Here is a 21,717-nt window from a genome sequence, read left to right as displayed (position 1 = left end):
CTACGAGACTACATGACTCTAACTGACTACAATAGAACCATTCAGTGGTGAGAGTGATTTATCTCATGCAAAATAACCTGTTTAAAGTAGTGTCGATTCTTGTCAACAGATGACACCACATGCTGCTTACAGGTAAATGTTATTTAGTTATTTTATGTGGGATTCAGGATGCTGACTAACGACCGCAAAAGAAGGATGGCTTCGCTAAGCACCAAGGAGAAGGAAGTTCGTCTTGCTTATTCGTGATTCTCAGATGTCTCAGAGAATATTATTATATATGACTGAGTAATGGTATTTTAGTTTGAATTCCACCTGATAAAAATATTACAAGTGATGATTTAGTAGCATAAATTCAATTAATTAAATTTAACCCTGAATAAAATGACATGACTCATTAAGTAAAAAATCCTTCATGCATAGATCGGTTTCCCAGAAACAACCAGAAGAACTAGGGGAAACCACAGGAATAATCAGGTGCACACGGAGAAAACCATAATAATATTGACAAGAATAATCAGGGGCACACGGAGAAAACTATCATAATATTGACAAGAATAATCAGGAGCAACGGAGAAAACCATTATAATATTGACAAGAATAATCGGGAGCACACGGAGAAAACCGTCACACATTTTCTTTAATATCAGAAAAATCACAGAAAAATTTTAAAAATAATAAAAATAAAATAATAATAAAACAATTATAAAATTACAAAATCAGTTTCCTTCAGCTTGTGAACTTCTCATTTGTTGAACAAGCCAGAATTTTTTGTAATTTTTGTAATTATTTTGTTTTATTTTTATTTTATTTTAATTTTTTTCTCTTATTTTTTTGATATCAAAGAAAATGTGTCACGGTCAACGTTGTGGAAGCATAATTGGAAACACAAATCAAAGAAGAGGAAGCTCAATCAGAAGCATAATAAACAAAAACGAAGCACAATTGGAATCACCATCAACGAATTGGAGCACAATAATCGAAAAAGTAGCACATTTGGAAGCAAAATAAAAAAAAAGAAGGTTATTACGAGAACTAAGTCTTAGGTAGGAATCAGAATACAAAAATAAAATATTTTTTTATTTATAATAATTGTTTATTTTACTTCTCAAAATCATACACGTCAAGTTAAACTATGATTATTGTATGTAGCCAGCCTCCCTCAGTTCTTTAATTATGGAGTCTATTTCTTCGATGTGCGAGTAGTTTCCACAAACAGTCTCAGGCGACCAACTAATTTGTTAGGATCTTCCCATGACATATAACCAATTTCTTCTGCTATCGTCATCATCCTGGATGTATGTTATTAAATTTTTTAAGATCACTTTCGTCCCTGTGTTGGTCATCAGATAAGCCTGATATGAATTATTTATTTTAACACGATCTTTCCATCGTTTCGGTTTCTGGGCTTCATCACAGCTTTCGATCTTGACAGTTTTAGGTGCTTCATCACAGTCCTTGCTTGTGTCACCAGCCTCAGAGTCACTGTCGCCATCATCATAGAAGTCATCGTCTTCCAGATTACTATAAGTATTCTAAATCGTTGATGGCGAAACTTCTTCGTCGTCTTCAAGCTTCCTTTTTTAGAGTCCGCCAGGGGCCCCCAAAACATACTGCTCTGGCTACCGACTGGATGCGTATTGTCACCTGCTTGACTTGCCTGAACGTCAAATACGTGCTTGGCCACGGACTTAATGTGCCTAACCACCGACTTGATGTCCCTAGACACAAACTGAATGCACATGGTCGTCAATTATGTGACTACCTACTGAATAGACATGCCTGGTTAATTAACTGTTATACATTACTATCTCGAAACATATGTCAAGGCATGCTAAGGACTCGCTTCGCCTTCTAAGAAGACTGTAGTAATCGAGAAACGCTAGCAGTTTACTTGTTCTTATTTGTAGAATTAATGTAATACAAATTATATTATTTGAATTTGTGTTGCCTTATTTCTCGAACCTGTTCCTTTATAATTTTAATTAAATCAGTATGCTTGTAACTAAACTTATATTTTTTGTATTGACAAAGGAACGAACCAAGGACAGGAATCACTCGATTCAATCATTATATTAGCGAGTGATTTTTTTAATTAATTTTTGGATTTTCCCCCTAATATTAGCTACATAATTACAGATTTCTTAGATATCAGACATAACCACTTACTGAAGGCTGGTTTATGTAAAACTTAGGCTACTTTTAGGATTTTGAACATGGTTTATTAAATAATTATTTTTATATAAAATTGTAAATTATTGCATCACCCATGGATCGTACCATGGTTAGTAGTCGATCTAATCAATCAGTAAATGAATGAGTGATTTTTTTGATGATTTTTGGAATTTTCCCCGAATTTTTAGCTAAATAATTACACATTTCCAAGATGGCATCCAAATTTCAAGATGGCGATGCCACAGTAATAATAAATGATTACTGCACTCCAGGAGGTAAAAATTAAAATAATCTATCACACGAAAAAAACGAGATTATGGACGCCAGCAGACGAAAACAAGATGACGGACATGGTCTCATTCAAGCTGGCGATGTATATATAACTTACCCTGGCATTAGTGTTGGGAGGTCAGTCTGCCTGCGGTTCCTGTGGAGGTAGGATCTGTTGTAATTTTGTTTTATTTTTGTCTGCACCGGGTACGAACTGAGGATGTATGTGCATGTTTGAAATAATATTTAATTAAATTCTTTTATTAATTTTTTATAATTTTAAAATTTTTTCCGATTTTCTAGCATAAAAATTACGGTTTTCAAGATGGTGGCATAACGAAAAGTGCAACGATCTAGAATCCAAGATGGTGTCAATAACGAAATGTGCCATGGTTATGACATACACGAACAAAATGGCGGGAATAACGAAATGTTCAACGTTTGTAGAATCCAAGATGGTAGCCATAAGTTAATGTGCAACAGTGTTTTTAATATTTTTATCAAAATTTTATTCATTAAATTTTTTGTATGAATTTTAAATAGCTTCATAATTAAAGATTTTCAAGATGAGATAATACTAGCTGTGGATATATACCTCGGCATTAGTGAAGGGAGGTCAGTCTGCCAGCGGCTTCCGTGGAGGAAGGATTTGATTTTTTTTATTTGTTTGCCCTCGCCGGGTTCGAACCAAGGACGCCATGATGTAACTTACGTGTGTTTTTTAAATATTTTTATTAAAATTTGATCACTTAATTTGTTTTATGAATTTTAGAATTGTTTTCATTCAAATCGGATAATAAATAAAGATTTTCAAGATGGCGAAAATTGCAACGGTGACATCATAATTCAAAATGAATGAAAGTTCTAATAAACAAAATGGCGGATCTAATATGGCAGATCAAAAATAGCCACCGCGGTCAAAGGTCAAGTTCATCCAAGATGGCGGACCCCGGCACCACGGCTCCGGCTCCTCACCCGGTACCCAGGGCTCGGAGGAACTATTCTACACTACTATTATTCATTATTGATGTAAATATTAGTAATCAATAAAACTGTGCAGTAAAACCTAGTTAGCCATCCCTTACGAATCCAGTTCTTCACACATAATAAATCATAATAATATATAACCTTTTATTTATTTATTCGGGAAGATAATATACTCATAAGTGTAAATTACTTCCTTTCAATAATTTAAGGTTAAATCATTTTTAAATTACTCAAATGCCTATAACCCTAAAATTGCCTCATTATAGACCTTTTTTAATTAGCTACAATAGGCAAATAATCACTACCTCATTAGCAAAATTAAAAATAATCCACCCTTCAGCAGTTCCAATTTTTATTAATTTATATTTCATAATCTACCTAAAGTGAGTTAAATTACTCTAGAATAGTACTTATATCACTGGAGTATACTAAGCTTAGTAATATATTTATTGAATTTTTTTAATTTTGTGATTTTACATCTTTTAACCATATTTTTAAGTTTTAAATAATATTTCATGTTGTGCTTTTCTTTTATAATGGCTTAGCGCGGAAAAACACGGGAAATGGAACTCAGATGAACTCAGCAAGGCGGTTTAAATATATCTAAATGGTGAACGCAGTCTCGATGTTGGTGAATTTTTTGATTTCCTAGAAAAAAATTTGCGAAGCTGATGCGATTTTAATGCTACAAGTATTTACAATGTAGATAAAAATGAATGCTTTATTTTGCAAAGGAAATCACAAAAAAATTGTGAGACATTAAGGAATACAAAGCAGATAGATACATTTTAAGTTGATCCAGTGTATTAAATATAAATCATGGGTACATTCAAAATGTGCTGGTATTAATAAGGGAGTGAAGAAATTATTTTTTGGACCATTTAATGGCAAAAAATAATTTATTCCATTGTAGTATCGTTAGAAGACTTTGAGTGTATGACTTAAAAGTATTTCCTAGACGAACGTGATGATAAACGATTTCGGTAGTGCAGTATCTGCAAGAAACTAAGAAGACACTTGAAAAAGTATTTTGTGAATATTTTGTAGAGTAAATACAATTTAGTTAATTATAATATTTCTTAAAGTCAAAAATATTATGATTGCCTGATTGGTCCAATTAGAGAGACAAGCAGTCAAATTTAGGTAACCAGTTCCCTAAATTGAATTAATTGCATGGTTTTGAAAATTATTTTTTCTTTCCGCAAAAACGTATTAATGATATTTAAGCTTTGGGTTCGTATAGTGAAATGTATACTGAATAATAATCATACATAACTTTTATGAATATATATGTTTAATTACACGAAATTACAACATTTTGAAAACTGTTCCAATATAGAAGACTTTCTCCTACTAATGAATTAGCGTGTAGTGATCAGAAACTACGAATGGTAAATATTATATTTCATATGAATCTATGGTATTTCTCCTATTTTTGTTTAGTAATGAGTTAAATGTATCGGAAATGTACCACATATATATTTCCTATACAATAGGCTATGTAAAATTTCATCTTCCCTTAGTTAAGCGGCTTAAAATTATAACTTATATATTTTAGAATGTAACATAAAAATATTATTGGAATGTAAGAATACTTGAAAATGTTCTTAAGCGACACGCGTATTGTTAAATGTGCTCCAATTCCGCGGCAGGGATATTAAGTTGTGTTTTAATATAGAAAAAAAATGGCAATTGAGAAATTTGTAAAGAATAACAAACATATTTTAAATTTGCAAAATTTTATATCATAAATGGTGACCAAATGACACCAAAAAAATGTTGGGGTTGGGAAGTTAACCTCATCGTATCAGAAAATCAGGAGTTACATTCCGGGCAAGACAGAAACGCGTAAGCACGATAAACACATCGTCGAAAAGCGGGAAATTTATCATCGGCAAATAAAGGAAACTGAATGATTCTTGAAATAGGGAATATTGATTTAAATTAATTATATGTATTTACGCCGTTGCTGTTTTACACTGGTTGCCACAGAAAAACTTCAAGAATGTTTCTCAAAATCAGTTAAAATGCAAACGGTGATTTTGTTTTTAACTCGGGGATTCAGTTTGGCCCCAAATCTTGTATAAAATATTCTCAAAAGAACAACTTTAGTATAGCAGAGGGCTGGAGGTGAGCTTCTATATCATAACAGTATAATGTAAAACAACCATAAAGTATGAAACTAGGAGAGGTGGTACATTTTGTAAACACCGGTTTCGCTGATAACATGATTGCAACCCAGAAATATTTATCCTAGGCAACTATTGTTTACTGAAGCCACTCCAGATTAATGACCAAAAGAGACAGGTGATTAATTCTCCGCCATTCTTTTAATTTTCTTGACCACATCTGCGTCTCTTAGTGATTAGTGCTGCGAGCAAACAACGAACTGAGATAAACTTATGTAAACGACCAACATGTCGTCTTTTGAACCCTGTGACCTATGGACAGACAGTCGAGTAAAATAAAGTACAGACTAGTGGAGCATTTGCTAACGAGCACTCCAGACAATCGCACCATGAAGCCGGCTGTGGTGGTCTTGCTGGTTGCTTTGATTTTATCGCTATCGCTTATTGGTGAGTGTTTCACTTCCTTTTTTTAATTATCTTGCATTTATATTTTTTCTGGTAATGGTGCGCTTCGTTAACGTTTTAACTTTTTTTTTAGGAAGTTTTATATTTCTTTTATTCGCATAACGTGTATTTTCTTTAGTAGATATCACTTTTGGAATAATTTGTGTGTTTGTTGGACTGATTAAAATGTGTTTAAGTATTTTCGTGTATTAAAAGTAAATAAAAAATAAATTCAATCAAAAACTTTTGGAAAACTTAAACATCAGTAGCATTTCTAGTTGTTATGTTTAAAATGGTCTGTAAGGAAGGTGTTTTTTTTGACTTCAGATTTTCATATATACTAAGCTTTGCTCTTTAGTAAATAATTTCTGTTTTAAAATGATGATATTCGCGAAATAAAATGTTTAAATCAATGTAAACTTTTCCAGAAAACGTCACTGAAAACGTTGGTTTCGCAATATTGTATAAACCATTATTAACCTTTTAATCCAATTAGCAGTTGTTTCATAGTCATTGGCTACCCTATAAATCCACTTTCTCCAACACAGAAAATGGTTTGTAGTCACAACCAAATTTTTGTTAAGATATGAACAACTGTTATGTTACGATACTGCAAAAAAATAAAAATTACATGTTTACTGACAGTAAAGAAAACTTGTGTTGCAATAATTTAAACAGCAACAACTTTCTAAATGACAAATTTAGCTACTATTATTATAATGACAAGTATGTTATACAAGTCAAGCTTTTTAAAAACCAAAAATTACTTGATGTATTAATAAACTAAATATATTTGATAAAAAATTACTAGCAATAATATAATGACCTCTTAATGTTGATGTTGATTTAAAGTTTTTATTATTTAATTTGATCAAAACAATTTGGGAAATTTTTTCTTTGACATAAAGAAAGTGGTTATACGGTGCAATATGTTTTGCAGCCAAGCAGGCAAATATTTACAAATTTTATATTTGTATTGGTTTTGTTTTACAAACAACCCTCAGACTATGTTTTGAAACTTAGAAAACCACAGACAATATCCCTTATAAAGATAATTAATTAATTATATATATAAACACAGTGATAAGTTTTTGTGCTCAAGGGTTATTGATGAACTTTATTTTTTAGTTTAATGTAATATATTTCTTTTAAAACTTTTTAACTAATTGAATTATTTAAAACTCTTGTTAAAATGAATTTCTGTTGAAAAACCTTAGCACATAATATTATTCTGTAAGTAACAGAGTAATAAAGATATGTGTTCATCCAATAAGAAAAACAAATACAAAACTTTTCAGTTTTTGGGTGGAACTGTTGTACGGAAACTTACTAAAGTTGAAAATCTATGGGGGAAAATTTTAATGAAAGTATGGTGTTAACTACTTTTTCTTTGCGTACTTCACTGAATTTATTTAGGGCTTCCAGTTCCAAAAAAAAACTTTAATTATTGTGAATAACATAAATCCTTAGAAAAAAAATCAACTGAATAAGACTCCATCAATTTAAAAACATTTGTGTCCCTTGTTTTCAAATTTTTAGACAATACATTCAATGAATCCACGTAAGGGATAGAGCGATTTTAAGAACATGCAGCTCATAGCACCAACGCTGTCAAAATTGTTGTTATGTATTTATTTTTGAGGGGCGTAAAATTAGTAATTTTGCTTTATGTAGAAATAATTATACATCGGCATACAATAACGGTCATAATAAAATAAGCATGAATGTATTCTAAAGAACGTCACATATTAAACCTCTTCATGGGTGAAAAGAAGGAATGTGAGGGTTCATAAGAAAATAATTTCCGATGATAATTAAGTGAATAATAATTTATTGCGTAAGAATAACAATTTTTTTAACAAGAAATACCCTTTTAAATTTTTTTTTAGAAATTTGCTATTTGAGTGAAAACGTGTTATTTTTTTTTAAAAATGTTATGAAAATTAAATCACAATTTACATAAATGGGAAGTTAAAAACTTTTAATGAATAACGCACATAAAGTATTATGCTTACTTTTTTCTTTTTCTAATAAAAATTATGTGTTGGTTTGGTTTTTTAAAATCATTATTTATATGTATTATTTATAGCTAGGAATTCATTCAAATAGGTGAGTTTAAATTTTGCATTACTAATCGAACTTGGATATAACCTTTTGTAATGTGTTCTTTGAATTATTCTTTCGATATGATATAGATTTAACATAATATCTTGAACATACGCCATTGTTTTAGTAGTCATAGCAAAATATAGCAATGGCATATGTCCTACATATTATGATAAATGAAGCTTCTGAAGTTTTAAATACGAAATAACTTTGGTCTCATTTGGATAATTGATATCACCGGAGCTACTTCAACGAAAGGTGTGACGTAAAATTTATTCATTTTACTTTGAAAATGAAGCATATTCATTCTACGTTTTAAAAAAATAAAAAAGGGATCAATGCAGCCTTTTTAGTTGGTTTCATTAAGTTTTTGAAATGTCGACTAATCTGCTATAAAGGAAGTTAAAAAAAATATGTGTATTATACATTTAAAATTTAAAAGCATTTGTGTCCCTAGTCTCTTAATTTTTATACTGAAATATTAAAAGGAAAGTTTTGATATTATTTTATTGTAAACAAATATACGAAACAAAAATATGAAAGTAAGAATTATTAACACTAAGGAAAGAAGCGTGTTTCTACTAATATTCGAAATTCCCTAACAAATGAAACTAAAAAGAGATTACATCTGGCACATTTTACTTTCTTTAAATTTAATAGGTCAACTCTGAATGGTTTTTATTGGTAAATACAACCATATAAACATGTGGTATTTTATTGAGAGAATTATTTTAACTACAAATATTTAAAATTATTAAAAATGATTCTTATAGTCACTTAGAGTTTCTTCGAGTGATTAGCTATCTCAAAATGATTTTGTGGACTTTATTTTTTAAGGGGGAGATTTGAAAACCATTACTACACAAATTTCTATTGATAGGCTTCTTAGCAGATACGCGTTCCACGCAGTAAAAAATGTCTTAAACACCATACACCATTGCGTAAAAAACTCTTTTGTAAGGCTATAAAAATTACTCTGTGGGATTACAATTTCTGCATGTTTTCTCTTCAGCCTCCAGGGTCTACGTGCTCATGCTAGCCGACCTCCGTAGTGCAGTTCGATGCATGTTATCTTTTGGCTTCGAATCCCTGGCTAAGCATTAGTGTGAATTCGTATCATCTTAAAATAGGTTACAAATTTGCCAAAGTGAACGAATAAAATGAACGAATATCAAATAAAATAAGTCATGGCTTTCTCGCTGTTGATGATAACATTAACACAGTTTTAAAAATTACAAAAGTAAAAAAAAAACTGGCTAGAATAATTCTACACATTCGAAATGTCGCCAAAGATGGATGATGGGCGAAACTTAAAATTGTATTAGTAACGGAATGCATTGGCTAGAGAGATTCTGAAAAAAAAAAAAATAAATAAATAAAAAAACTCATGGCAGTGTACTTTTTTGTAAATGGAACATTTTATTTTTTGTAAAATTTAATATTTTTGTATTATTGTACATTTACAAGAAAACAGCTGTATTACTTTAAATTATTGTTCACAGTAATAATGGTTTCTTATTCTTACCCGGGCATTTATGCTTTGTGATGTCTCAGTACCTCCAATAGTTGAAGCTATTATTTGTAAACCGTTCCCTGAATAACCTTCCAGTATTAACTGCGCACATAAATAGTCATAATTAAACAAAATAATTACCAATTATTGAATATTCGTTTATCTTTCACATGCTTTAAAAACTTAAGCTTGAATTAAAATTTCAAATAAAATATAAAATTATGATCCAACATTTGTAAGTAATATTCACGATTATCTCCAAAAAACGTAGTTAATGTATGCAAAAATAACCATAGCAATGTGATGATTTAAAATTAGCATATTTATCTTGCAAACTATTTCTTGGCAACCGGTTTCCAAACGAATCTTTCGTAAAAGTACACAACGTAAATGGAAGCAGGATTTGTTTGGTTGGATGCGAGTGACCACGGTGGTGTGTTGCAGGCGCCCGGGCGTGCACTCCCAACACGACGTGGCACGACGGCTGCAACAGCTGCTTCTGCAGCGAGAGCGGGCATGCTGCGTGCACCGAGATGCTGTGTGAGACGTACACGCTGCGGGCTCCTTGAGCGGCGCCACTGCGTCGCAGCACGCGCTCCAAGATGAAACCCACATTCGCCAATGCACCTCCTTCATTTTTTCCTTTCAACACTCGGAGGACATCATTCCTCGAGCTTGTTTGTCTCCTGTGTTCCCGGCAGAAAAATAAAGTGCTTTAAACACCATACACCATTACCAAAAAAAACAAAAACATAAATATTTGTTTTTAAAGCTGTATAAATGACTCTGTGGGTAAACAATTTCTGGATTTTTTTTTTCTTTTTCCACGTTGGTCGTACCAGCCGACCTCTGTAGCGCATTTCGATGGACATTGTCTTTCGGCGTGAGGGGTTCTGGCTTCGAGTCCTCTTAAAGCAAGCGTGTGCACTAGTATCGTCTTAAAATCGGTCACTAATATGTCAAAGTGGAGGAAACCATCGAAATTTACGAATGTATATCAAATAAAAAAAAAGTAATGGTTTTCTCGTTGATGATAAAATTTTCACAGTTTCAAAATTATAAAAATAAAAAAATATCCAGAATACACTTGCAAAACACCAATAGCTTTCATAGATTAAAACCTGTCCTTACTCTTTCCTTACATTAAAACTGTTGTATCAGAATTTTCATTGAACAGTATAAATTCCAAATTTTTTTACTACGTCAGAAAATAAATTTAGAATATTTACACCCTCTTTACTATTCAAGTGCCATTTGGACAACATTAAAAAGAAAACATGAATTTTTAAGGTAAAGTTTACATAAATAATATATGTATTGTATTTAAAATTTACATATATGATGGTTACAGATATGCTATTTATTAGATGATATTTATTAGAGTTAAAATAAGTTCATCATTTAAAAGGTGTAATGATTTAATGACAAGCTTGGTTATAGTTAAAATTAGTATGTGCCAAATTTAAAATTTTACGATTAAGTGGAGTGGAAGAAACACTTAGGTTTCGAAAACATTCTCACTGTGATGCCTACTATCAAAGACTACACAGAAATGTAGATGTGGGTACAAATATTTAATAAAGATGGCTTCACATTTGAGTAAACCAAATTTATTGTGTAGTTATTAGACAGTAATTTTATACAATGCCCTGATAAAGTAGTGGTTCACATGTTTTGGAATAGTTAAAGGTAAATAATGAGATGATTGGTTAAGAAATACCATTAATCATATATAATTGGCTTTAAAAATAAGTGCACAATATATGCTGGATTTTAAAATAAAAATAGTATTATTTAGTTTCAAGAACATATACATACAATGAACATATAAATACTCAATGAGGCTTTAACAAGATAAATCCAACAACTTTAGATAAAGACTTTGCAATAACTATGCACGTCAACAAATTACACGTTTTGCAATAATACAAATATTTAAAACTTACTGTTTCAATATTATAATGTTATAATTCAATATTATAATATTCAAAAATCCATGTGGAATGATTCTGGTAAAAAATTCAGTTTTTAGGTGGGGCTCTTTGAACCTTTAACAAAACTTCAATTTTTAACTTCACTAAAAATATAATTCAAAATTAAATATAATAATCTGTATTGGATGTTCACGCCGGCAAAGCTAACTCAGACCATAGCGCATTAGATACGGCCTCTAACAATACCGCTGGTTAAGGCTTCAGACTGTCAAATTTTTAAGTAATGAATAATTTGGTATTGTTGAAGTTGATTTTACAATTTTTTCAGTTTATCTATACATAGATTTATGGTGAGAGTAATTTAGTTCCCTCTTACTTAAGCAGGCCCACATTTAATATATCGATATCAATTTAATTACAGTAGGCTTGACTCTTACCAATAATGATGTCTAGTACAAATTACACACACTAAAATCCAGTGAATTTACAATCTATTTTATCACTCTTAATGTCAATGTCGTGATATTTTGATGGTGTGCACTAGTTAGTTAATATGCCCTCCCTATATATGATCATACTAAATATTTGCGCTGACTGCTTGATTAAACTATATAAATTAACATATTTCCAGGATACCAAAATATTCCACTCAATCTGCTATTGATCTAGGAATTTCTCATAAAATCAAAAATTAACAAGCATTACATTTAAACTTTAAGCATGAAATATTAAAAATTTGCACCATCTACATGGAGAAAAAAAACAGGTATAAACTTATATATGAGAGGAAAACGTAATTTTTAGAGTCCAAAAAAAATGAAATACTAAACAATTAAAACATCTTAAATGTCATAAATGCCATTATAATAAACTTGCTATTATTGTATTTAAAAAATATAAAGTAGTATATAATGACCGATACAGGACTAATGTACTTCTTATGGAACTACGGCTTTGTGGTGGCTTCTGGTGGCGGCTTGGCATTTCTTGGGGGTGCGGATATGTTCGGGCGTTTCTGACGCTTATTGCTTATGTTCGAGACCTCAACAAGATTCGATAACATACGCCATTTTTATCCGTTATCCTGCACACTAATTTTCGAGTTAAACATTGTCGCCTGCAAGGCACACTATCATCGTGCATAGTCGTATTTTATATTGTCCTCGGTATTGGCTACTTCTACAGTAAAAACTGCTTTCTTTTAGTCATGATGGTACCTTAAAATATTTCTATAAGTTAAAAATATTTCGGATGTAAGCATATTCGAACCCATGAACTTCTGATTATTAATTCAGCACATTCACCATTCGGCTACTGGGTCAAAAATAACTAACTGAATTTATACTAGGAATACTAAGAATATACTAGGAGTAATTTCTAACGTTGACAGATTAAACCTCTGAATTGGAAATCATGCCTTTCACCACATGGCCTTCGAGACATTTACCATACCGAGAATTTAATTAAGGTAAAAAATACCAATTTAATTTTAATTACCATAGAATTGACAGGTTCGAGAAATAAAACTACAAAATTACAAATAATATATATATTACATAAATTCTACAAGTACAAAAAAACAAAAAAACAAGCAATTTTAAGCATTTCACAATTTCTGCAGTTTTCTTAGAAAGCAAGTCCTTTGCATGCATGTGATTTCAGGGAAGTTATACATTACAATCAATTAACCAGATATTTCCAATCAGATATTTTCAATTTCGCCAGCCTCTGCCTCGAGAATATTATTAAAACATCTGTGGCTAACGTGCTTGAATTTGGATATTTCGACTAGTCATATGTGAATATTTTAAACTTCACATGTATTGGAGGTTATTTTTCTACTCGAGGCAAAAAAAAAAAATAAAACAAAATGCTGCAATGCTTGTGATAGGATCGAACACATGGCCCTTACCACATGAGTGACTAGCACTTGGTGTGTGCTTTCTCATCTTGCTAGCTGTTCCTTGTGGTAATTTTGCTTTTTTTTACAGGGATATTGATAAAAAATGTATATTTAGCAAAAGCGTCATTTTGCAGAGAAACACTTAATTTGATAGTTGGTTTGGTTAAAGTGATAATTTAATAGAACAAGTAAAGACCCGTGCATGTATGTTTTTGATTAGTGAGAAAAATAAAGTCAGTGTTAGGACGAATCTGTGTGGAATTAGTAATTAATCATCACACTTGAAGAAATACATGGTCTCTTGCATCGAGGAAACGTGACACTGTAATACAGGAGTAAAAATTATGAAGAGTTTCCTAAGATTAAACGAATAGTAAATAGTTATTTTTTCCTAAATATAGTTCAAAATTTTAATTTTTTTTTTGTGATGCAGGGTAAATAATGAAATCATACTGTGATCACTAGACGAACTTGAGAAAAATAAAGAATAATGTGAAACGGACACGACTATGTTAAATCTCCGACAGTAAAAACGTGGACACGACATTATTTAATAAATGGAAATGATACTGCTCATACTTTTATGAAAATAGGAAAACCCTTCTTTTTTAAACAGATTTTTTCTACTATGTTTTATTGTATACAAGTAAATTGAAAGAGTTTTTCTTCTACCTTTTTTTAATTCTAGTCGTCTTGAAATATTTATGAGGCAATAAAATATTTTCACTCGAATATTAAATCATACAATTTTTTAAATGTTAATTAAGTGTAGTGATTAAGTTTGTAAATAACAATACATATAAATACATTAATATTTTTTTTATTTGCTACAGTTCTCGCGCCCAGTACAAGTTAGGTACAGAGAAGACATTAAAATGATTATATTTATTTAACATTTATAGCTTTTTTATTTCATACATACTTGAATTTGTTACTAATACGAAATTATTGTTTATTATTTATTTAATATTGTTTTTTACTTCGTACTTTCCGATTATTTTTACATTATTTTTTCATTTCTCAATCTCTTTTTATGATATGACAGGGTAATTTTTTTAGAAATAAAACTCGCAAGTATGTTTAATACATAAATTGTTTATCAAAAACATGTACACATTTTTGTTTATTTTGATATGTGGACGCAAGCATAGTTCACGGAACACAGACGATCTTCGTATTAGTACATGCCATAGTACCTGGGCTGACATTTGAATTTTTTGTTTATTTGTGATTAAATTAAACAATATAATGAATATCATGACTTCGCACTCGCAAAACACGGGGGAGGGAGGTGGAGGGGGTGGCACTCCTGCTTGTATGTTTATGTGTTCAGCTGCAGAAAAGTTTGCGTCGCGCAAAATTCGCGTTCGGACCACGGGACGTAGATGACTAATACACAGTGCATCGTGAGAGCGCGGCCACTGAGGTGACCTATAAGGGAATTTTTCGTTCCTCTATACATTCAGTATAATTTTTATCGTCGTCACGCCGTCGGTATGCTTTCAGTTCGGCCAACGAACAAGGAAATAAACCACGATGGTGGCAAAGACCAATAATAAATTCTGATCCTCACAATGAAACACCATTAAGAGTCTAAATGTGTTGTAAGGTCTGTTTCTACACAGTTCAAAGCATGTAATGGTGATAGGTAGTGTGCTCAAATACATACATGGTTCATTACGACGCACTTCATATTCAATGCAGTGCAGGCTAGCGCAGATAATTGTGTAATATATGTTTGAAATATCGAACAGTACGATGGCGTCTGTTTCGAACACTATATGATCTGGTGGAGACTAATTGGCAATGGTCTTATCATAGGTACCGTAGCCTGAATCTAAGTTAGGTGCATCAGTGTCACTATCGGAGCCATAGTCTTCGTCTGAGTGTTCCTGCAACACATCATCACCATTAGCGTACCAACTGTGGGTCGACGACCACGCCCCAAGCGATGCAGTCTGTAGGTCCGGTGCCTCACCTGGAGACGTGACGTCCATCTTAGTGTTCACTCACCCGTGATGTCCCGGCCACGTTGTCTTCAGTCACCGGAGCTTACAGACTCCTGTCGAGGGTGGAGCCGGTGCAGACCTCGGTGTCGACGGCAGTGGCGATCCTTGATGCTGGCGGCTCCAGAGTTCCTACTCTTCTAGCACTGCAGGTGTCGCGTGCAGTGTCTTCAGCGGCGATAAATAAAACTCCTGTGTGAAAATATTTAAAAAATAAATGAACCATGGTGGACGACTCTCTCCCAGTACCGGATACCTATGCGAGGCTGTGATGCTGGACTTGGTTGAGGTAAGCGACTTATTGTACACGGAATATACAGACTCTTGTTCTTCTTCTTCTTCCTCACTCTCCCCCAAGCCAATGTCAATTCACTCGTCTTTATTTTCACTTCTTGCGCTAACATTGTATTCTCTACACAGGACAAAATCACATGGTGCAGATATAACACAAACACCTCGTCCTCGGGAAACCTGTCCAGAATTTCGACGGTTGAGTATGCGATGTGGTGGCGTATTTCTTCAAAGTCCATTCAAACATAGCCGCGGACAATCTCCAATACGAAATCGCGAACGTCCTCCGTGGTAGACATAGAAGAAGCCATAATGGGCGAGGTACTGAAAGGCCTCGTGGCAGCGATTCTGTATTTATAGCATAGACAGTAGGAGAGGGGATGAGTACTAGCTAATAAGAAACTGAGTGACTATAGCAATTAAGAAAAGAAGGGGTGCTAATAAGCAGTGCGTATAGGGGGAGGGGATGTAACCAATAAAATTACAGCAGGAAGGGGCAAATAACAATTAATATAGCGGGGAGCCAATAGGAGATTAGTATGGTGGGGGTGGTAGCCAAAAGCGTTTTAATTATAAGAGGGTAGGGGTGCTAACCAATCAGGAATGAACATAGTGGAGGGGTAGATCCCATAGTATTAAAACTGGAAGAGGGAGGGTATAGCGAGATACAAGTAGTTTAGTGAAAAAGAAGAGGGATATCAGTTCATATATGCATTTGAAAAAAGTGTTGGGGTAAGTCTGCCAGCTGTCACTACAAGGGGAGGGTTATATTTTTTTTCCCCTCACAGGGTTCGAACCGAAGACTCCAGGGTTCCACGGAACACCTTTTGTGAATCTTTGCTCTAGTGACATGGACGGATTACACCAAATGGTCGTTAAGAGGCACATTGGTTCCAGGGCATGTGCCAGGTTAGGGTCCTGGGCGAAGGCCTTCAATTGGTCCACGAGCTTCAGAAAATCGCTCGGGCCCATCGCTACCCTCGCCGCAGGATTTATTTGTGGTGAAGCAGTTGACAGTACTGCAGTCTGCATCTGGCTGGCCTCTGGTTGTTGCACGGGAGCAACTTTCTTGGGATTTTTGGGGGGAGGGGTGGTGTGACTGGGGCTTTATGAGCGGGCTCTTTCTTTACCTGTCCTTGCCCCCGGCATTACAATTTTTTCATTCCGAATGGTGTTTTTTTCGGGACAGGGGTTGGCCTCCAGGTCTGACTGGGTTCGCCGTGACTGGGTACTCCAGCTCGTACCAGTCAAGAGCCGCGTACTGGTTTCGGGTATTAAAATTTTGCTGCTGCCATTGCTGGGGGGCTGCGTGCCTCGAGGTAGGCCAGTCTTGTTCCTGGGGCTGGTGGCCCGAGGGGCCAGCTTGTAGGTGGGGAGGGGGGAACTGGGCAGTTGTAGCATGCCGCTGGGACTGCGCTTCCCTTTTCTTCTGTGCCGCAAATTAGTGATTTTCTCGACACCATCTTACATTTTTATTTATTCATACTTCTGATGTGTGTTCAGGGGTTAAAATTAAGTATTTTTATTTATTTATTCCAAGAGGGTCCTTATTATTTAAGCTTGAAGCAGTCTGTCTGCCCGCGGCCAGTTCTACTGCGCTAAGTGGCCGGACGCACAAACCTACCCATGCTCTGTTTGCAGCGGGCCATGCTTGTCCCGCCTGGCCGCACGTACCGACTCCAGTGCCCCGTGCAGAGTTCGTGCCTTCAGGCACGGCCGGTTAGACACCCGTGTAGCATGACGATACCACGTACGTGCCAGAGCGGCCGGCGCAGCCAACCTACGCCAGCACCGCGCCAGTAGTTTCCAAACCCCCCTTTCTTCTGCCCCTTCTGGGATAGCTTTAACTATGCTGTCGCTGGCCACCTAATGACGGTGTCTGTGGTGCAGTAGCCTGGTATACTTTTATTGATCTTCACCATCAATTACGGGAGCGCATCCGCGGCAAATTAATCATCATTTAGTTACTACAATTAAGGGTTTTAATACCCCGTAAGCCTCATTTTCTTTAATGTTGTAATTTTATTAGTGTGGTTTTTTTGTTTCGCTACTGCCATATTTTTCAGAATTTAAGTTTGTTTTCGCCACTATGGATTAGCTTCTGGACATCCCCACGTATGCGAAGTGGAACCAACAACCTAACTTCACCTTTTGAGCGGGTTTTTTTAATCGTAATCGACATCAGTTCGTTTTTTTTGTTAGTTCTTGATATACCACTGCCTGTTCTTATGTGTGCAGTGGTTTTACCTGTCGGGGACATTTCTACTCCGGTTTTCTCCCCTCACATCTCTGTTGGCTCTTTCCTCGGAAGATGCGCTTATGTCAGAGGCCGGAGCTAATCAGAAATGTTCCCTGATTAAAGCCAACCCTCCGCAACCCCCCCCCCCCCCCTCACACGCCAGGCGCGCAGTATCCAGCTAAGTCCAATATAATGTGAATTATCTAAGTACATCAGTTTAATTTTGGACAATGAAATTTAAGTATAAACAGACTCATCCATCAAAAATCATCTCCCAAAAGTCATATAAATTTGAATTTTATTAATAAAATAATAACATTTTTATAAAGTTATAAAATATTAAAAGAGAAGAAATTATGAATTTAACTCTATTGTAGTCAGTAAAATTATGTAAACTCATAATTACTTAAAACATTTTGTTACTGGCCAGTTTTATTTTTGCATATAGTAGTTGTTTTCGTTAACTTAACACTGGATTTAAAATCTACTCATGAATCAGTGAGTACGAGCTACAAACGAGACTTTTTTGCTTTCATGTTCATTTCTTTCAGACATCCGGTTATTATTAGCTTAACTCTTCGATCCACTTAAATGCAGGTTGCAAATGAGCATCTGCATACTTTCACCAAATTGAATTTGTTATGCTGTTTTCCTTCCCGTGCAAGCCTTCCGATTTAAGTGTACATCTGATAGCTGGACACATATACAAACTTCTAGGGAACCAGCGTGACACTTCATTTCCTTATGGTACGCCCTGCAGCCAAGGTAATTGACACAGTGGGGCCCTCACACCTCATGCACTTTGGGTCGCGCTTTCCCCCGTGAGGACACGATGAAGTGGCGTGTTTTTTGCCTCATCACCGGCACACTGGGGAAGCCCTACAGTCATTGCCTACATGGCCAAATCTCTGGCCATTACCACACTTCATGGGGCCCTTGAGGTGCTTGTAGGTGTTTGCTGAGGCCAGCAAAGTTGGTCATTGCGTAAATATTTTCTGAATTCACGTTTTTCGGTAACTCAACAACGAGGTTGTTGATTGGTCGTCGGGTCAGCCTGTTGGACAGGAACCAAAAGCCTTGCACGGGCAGACCTATTTTAGTGAATTCGGCTTGCAATAATTCGTTGTCTGTGCTGCCATGCACGCGACAGAACACAAATTTCTTTCGGATCTCGTCCCGCTGTTGTAACACGGAGTGTTGTACCCCTGCCTGGTGGAGTGCAATCACTGCACTGTGGTACTCGCCCATAGAGGCGTGGTAACTAGCTCATCACGTCCCCTGCTCACACACACGACCATTTCTCCTTCTGGGTCGCGTACAGGGTGGCCTTGATCAATGGATATGAATATGTGTGAGTAGTATAGGATAGCCGGAACTGGGACTGGGTTCTGGGTGAGGAGCCTGAGGATACGGTCCGCCATCTTGGATTGTGACGTCACGGCGGCCATCTTGGAGGAGTGTAACGGGACATAGCGTAACGGGACAAGTTTGACCTTGACCTTTGACCCTCAAAATTCGCCAAAATTGGGCAAAAATTGCCCAAAATTCCTCAAAATTCGTCAAAATTTACATTTCTGTGAAAAAAATTCCGCCAAAAAATCTCAAAAAATTCCACAATCCAAAAATTAGAATTTCTAAAAATCCTCAAAAGTTGTTTTGCCCTAGAAAGAACCCAAATTCCTAAAAGCGGCTTAAAACTCCTAAGAGCTAGCCGCTCTAAGCCGCCGAGGTCATGACCTTGAAAACTAGGATGCCATGACAGCCATATTGGATGATGACGTCACCGTTGCAATTTACGTTACGGTCGCCATCTTTAAAATCTTTATTTATTATCCGATTTTAATGAAATTTTTTTTAAAATTTATAAAAAAATTCAATTAATAAAAAATATTTAAAAATCATACATTAACGACACGGAACTCGGAGTCCTCAGTTCGAACCCGACGAGCGCAAAAAAAAATAAAAATGGCGACCGATCCTTCCCCCGTGGTGACTTTTGGCAGACTAACTCCCACCACTTTTCTTAAAGCATATATATCGTCACCTAGTATGACGTCATGTCCGCCATCTTGTCTTCGTTGCTGGAGACCACCATCTTGTTTTCGTCGGCGAGAGTGCGCTGACGCTATGTTAGTTTAGTTCTTATCCGCTAGAGTGCAGTAATCATTTATTACTGTGACACCTGCCATCTTGAAATTTGCCCGCCATCTTGGAAATCCGTAATTATTTAGCTAGGAATTCGGGAAAAGTTCCAAAATTCATTAAATAAATCACTCATTAATTTACATATTGATTCGATCGATTCCCGTCCACGGATCGATACCCGAACGATGAAATAATGTTTAATTTTATGTAAAAAATAATAATTGCAATAAACCATGTTCTAAATTCATTAAATAAATTTGTAATCCATATAATGATTGATTAGATCGACTTAGGTCCTTGGTTCGATCCTTGGCCGATACCAAACAACTTTAATACTTTAAAAAAGTACCACAATAGTGTCAGGTTTGAGAAAAAAAAACACCGCAAGTTCCTTTAAAAAAACTTTTATTACATACATACTACACTACTACAAGTACAAAAAAAATACACAGACAAATTACTAAAGTTATGTGGATTTCTCGATTCAACAGTCTTCTTGTTGTATGGTACTACAAATGTGTATTACATAATCCCGTAATTTCAAGTTTTTGATCTTCTCACAGTACGTGCAGTCGGGTGATGGAACACCGCTGGATGCTCCTTCCTTCATCAATGCCACTGGAACTGTTGACAACCATTGTAACACTGCTGACATGTTAACTTCTGAAGCCTTTGAGGTCTGCTCTGCGGAAGATGTTGCACGCGTCGAAATCTCCTGCTGTGCTGAGAGAGTAGGTGTAGCTGTAGACGTCGTTGTCATCGTGCTCTGCACTGATGATGGTAGACCTTCGATCCAGGTTGGTATATATAGTGGTAATGATGCCATCGAGTTCTCAAGAATAGCTAGATACCGGTCTATTATGTTATACAAGTCTAACTATCCGATCCGTTCATTACCGCAGCCAGAGACGGACTGAAGTCCGTATCACCAGGGTCTCACTTATATAGACTCATCAGTCGGTACAACACATGAGTCAAAACAAGAACCATGTTCATTATACTCACACTTAACTTTCTCGGAGCATTTTTTATAATGAAGATGTAAGCTAACAAGACGTGAAATTAGTTTTTTGCACTTATTGCACTGAAATTGTATTCTTTTAACATTATTAGAACAACTGCTTCTTTCATGTCTGCGAGCATTTGAGGTGATAGTAAATGATGCGTCACAGTATTTGCACTGACGCAATGTATGCTCTTCATTAGTTGAAGAATCCATTGCTGACGATGAAACTTCGGATGATGGTGGTATCACATCTGTTGAAATCTCCTCCAATGTTGACACCGTCGTTGCCAACGGGATCTGCACCTTCTCCATCGTAGCTGTCGTCAAGGTCCCCGTAGACGATGGTACAACCTCCGAGTTCGACGTTAAAGACGGTAAAGATGCCATCGAGGTCTCAAGAACAGCTAATTGACACGACTTATGCACCAGAAGAAACAAACTAGGTGATCCTTACACCGCCGACGTCAGTAACAAACTGAGCGTCCTGCTGTCTAGGACTCGCTTATATACATGCACTGTATGGAATAATACGTTAATCAAATCAAGAACCATTTACAATAATACTAGAGTCA

General features: G+C 35.1%; 1 protein-coding gene across 1 annotated transcript; it reads left to right on the top strand.

Annotated features, from left to right (window-relative positions):
- The first annotated feature begins 5,859 nt into the window (after positions 1-5,859).
- Positions 5,860-10,421, top strand: LOC134546304 (serine protease inhibitor 3-like). The gene is made up of 2 exons (XM_063389026.1): positions 5,860-6,005; positions 10,066-10,421. Exons 1-2 carry the CDS (start codon positions 5,873-5,875, stop codon positions 10,188-10,190), a joined length of 258 nt encoding a protein of 85 aa, XP_063245096.1. The 5' UTR covers positions 5,860-5,872; the 3' UTR covers positions 10,191-10,421.
- The last annotated feature ends 11,296 nt before the right edge of the window (positions 10,422-21,717 follow it).

Source organism: Bacillus rossius, chromosome 1 (genome assembly GCF_032445375.1).
Source record: "Bacillus rossius redtenbacheri isolate Brsri chromosome 1, Brsri_v3, whole genome shotgun sequence".
Classification (NCBI taxonomy): domain Eukaryota; kingdom Metazoa; phylum Arthropoda; class Insecta; order Phasmatodea; family Bacillidae; genus Bacillus; species Bacillus rossius.
Note: the sequence above shows the minus strand (reverse complement) of the source record. Positions and strands in the feature narration are given on the sequence as shown.

Bases quoted from the DNA above. Each gene is read 5' to 3' on its own strand.
- LOC134546304 (XM_063389026.1), top strand. From the start codon at position 5,873: ATGGACAGACAGTCGAGTAAAATAAAGTACAGACTAGTGGAGCATTTG. The intron at 6,006-10,065 runs GTGAGTGTTTCA...GGTGTGTTGCAG, and splicing joins TTTATCGCTATCGCTTATTG to GCGCCCGGGCGTGCACTCCC.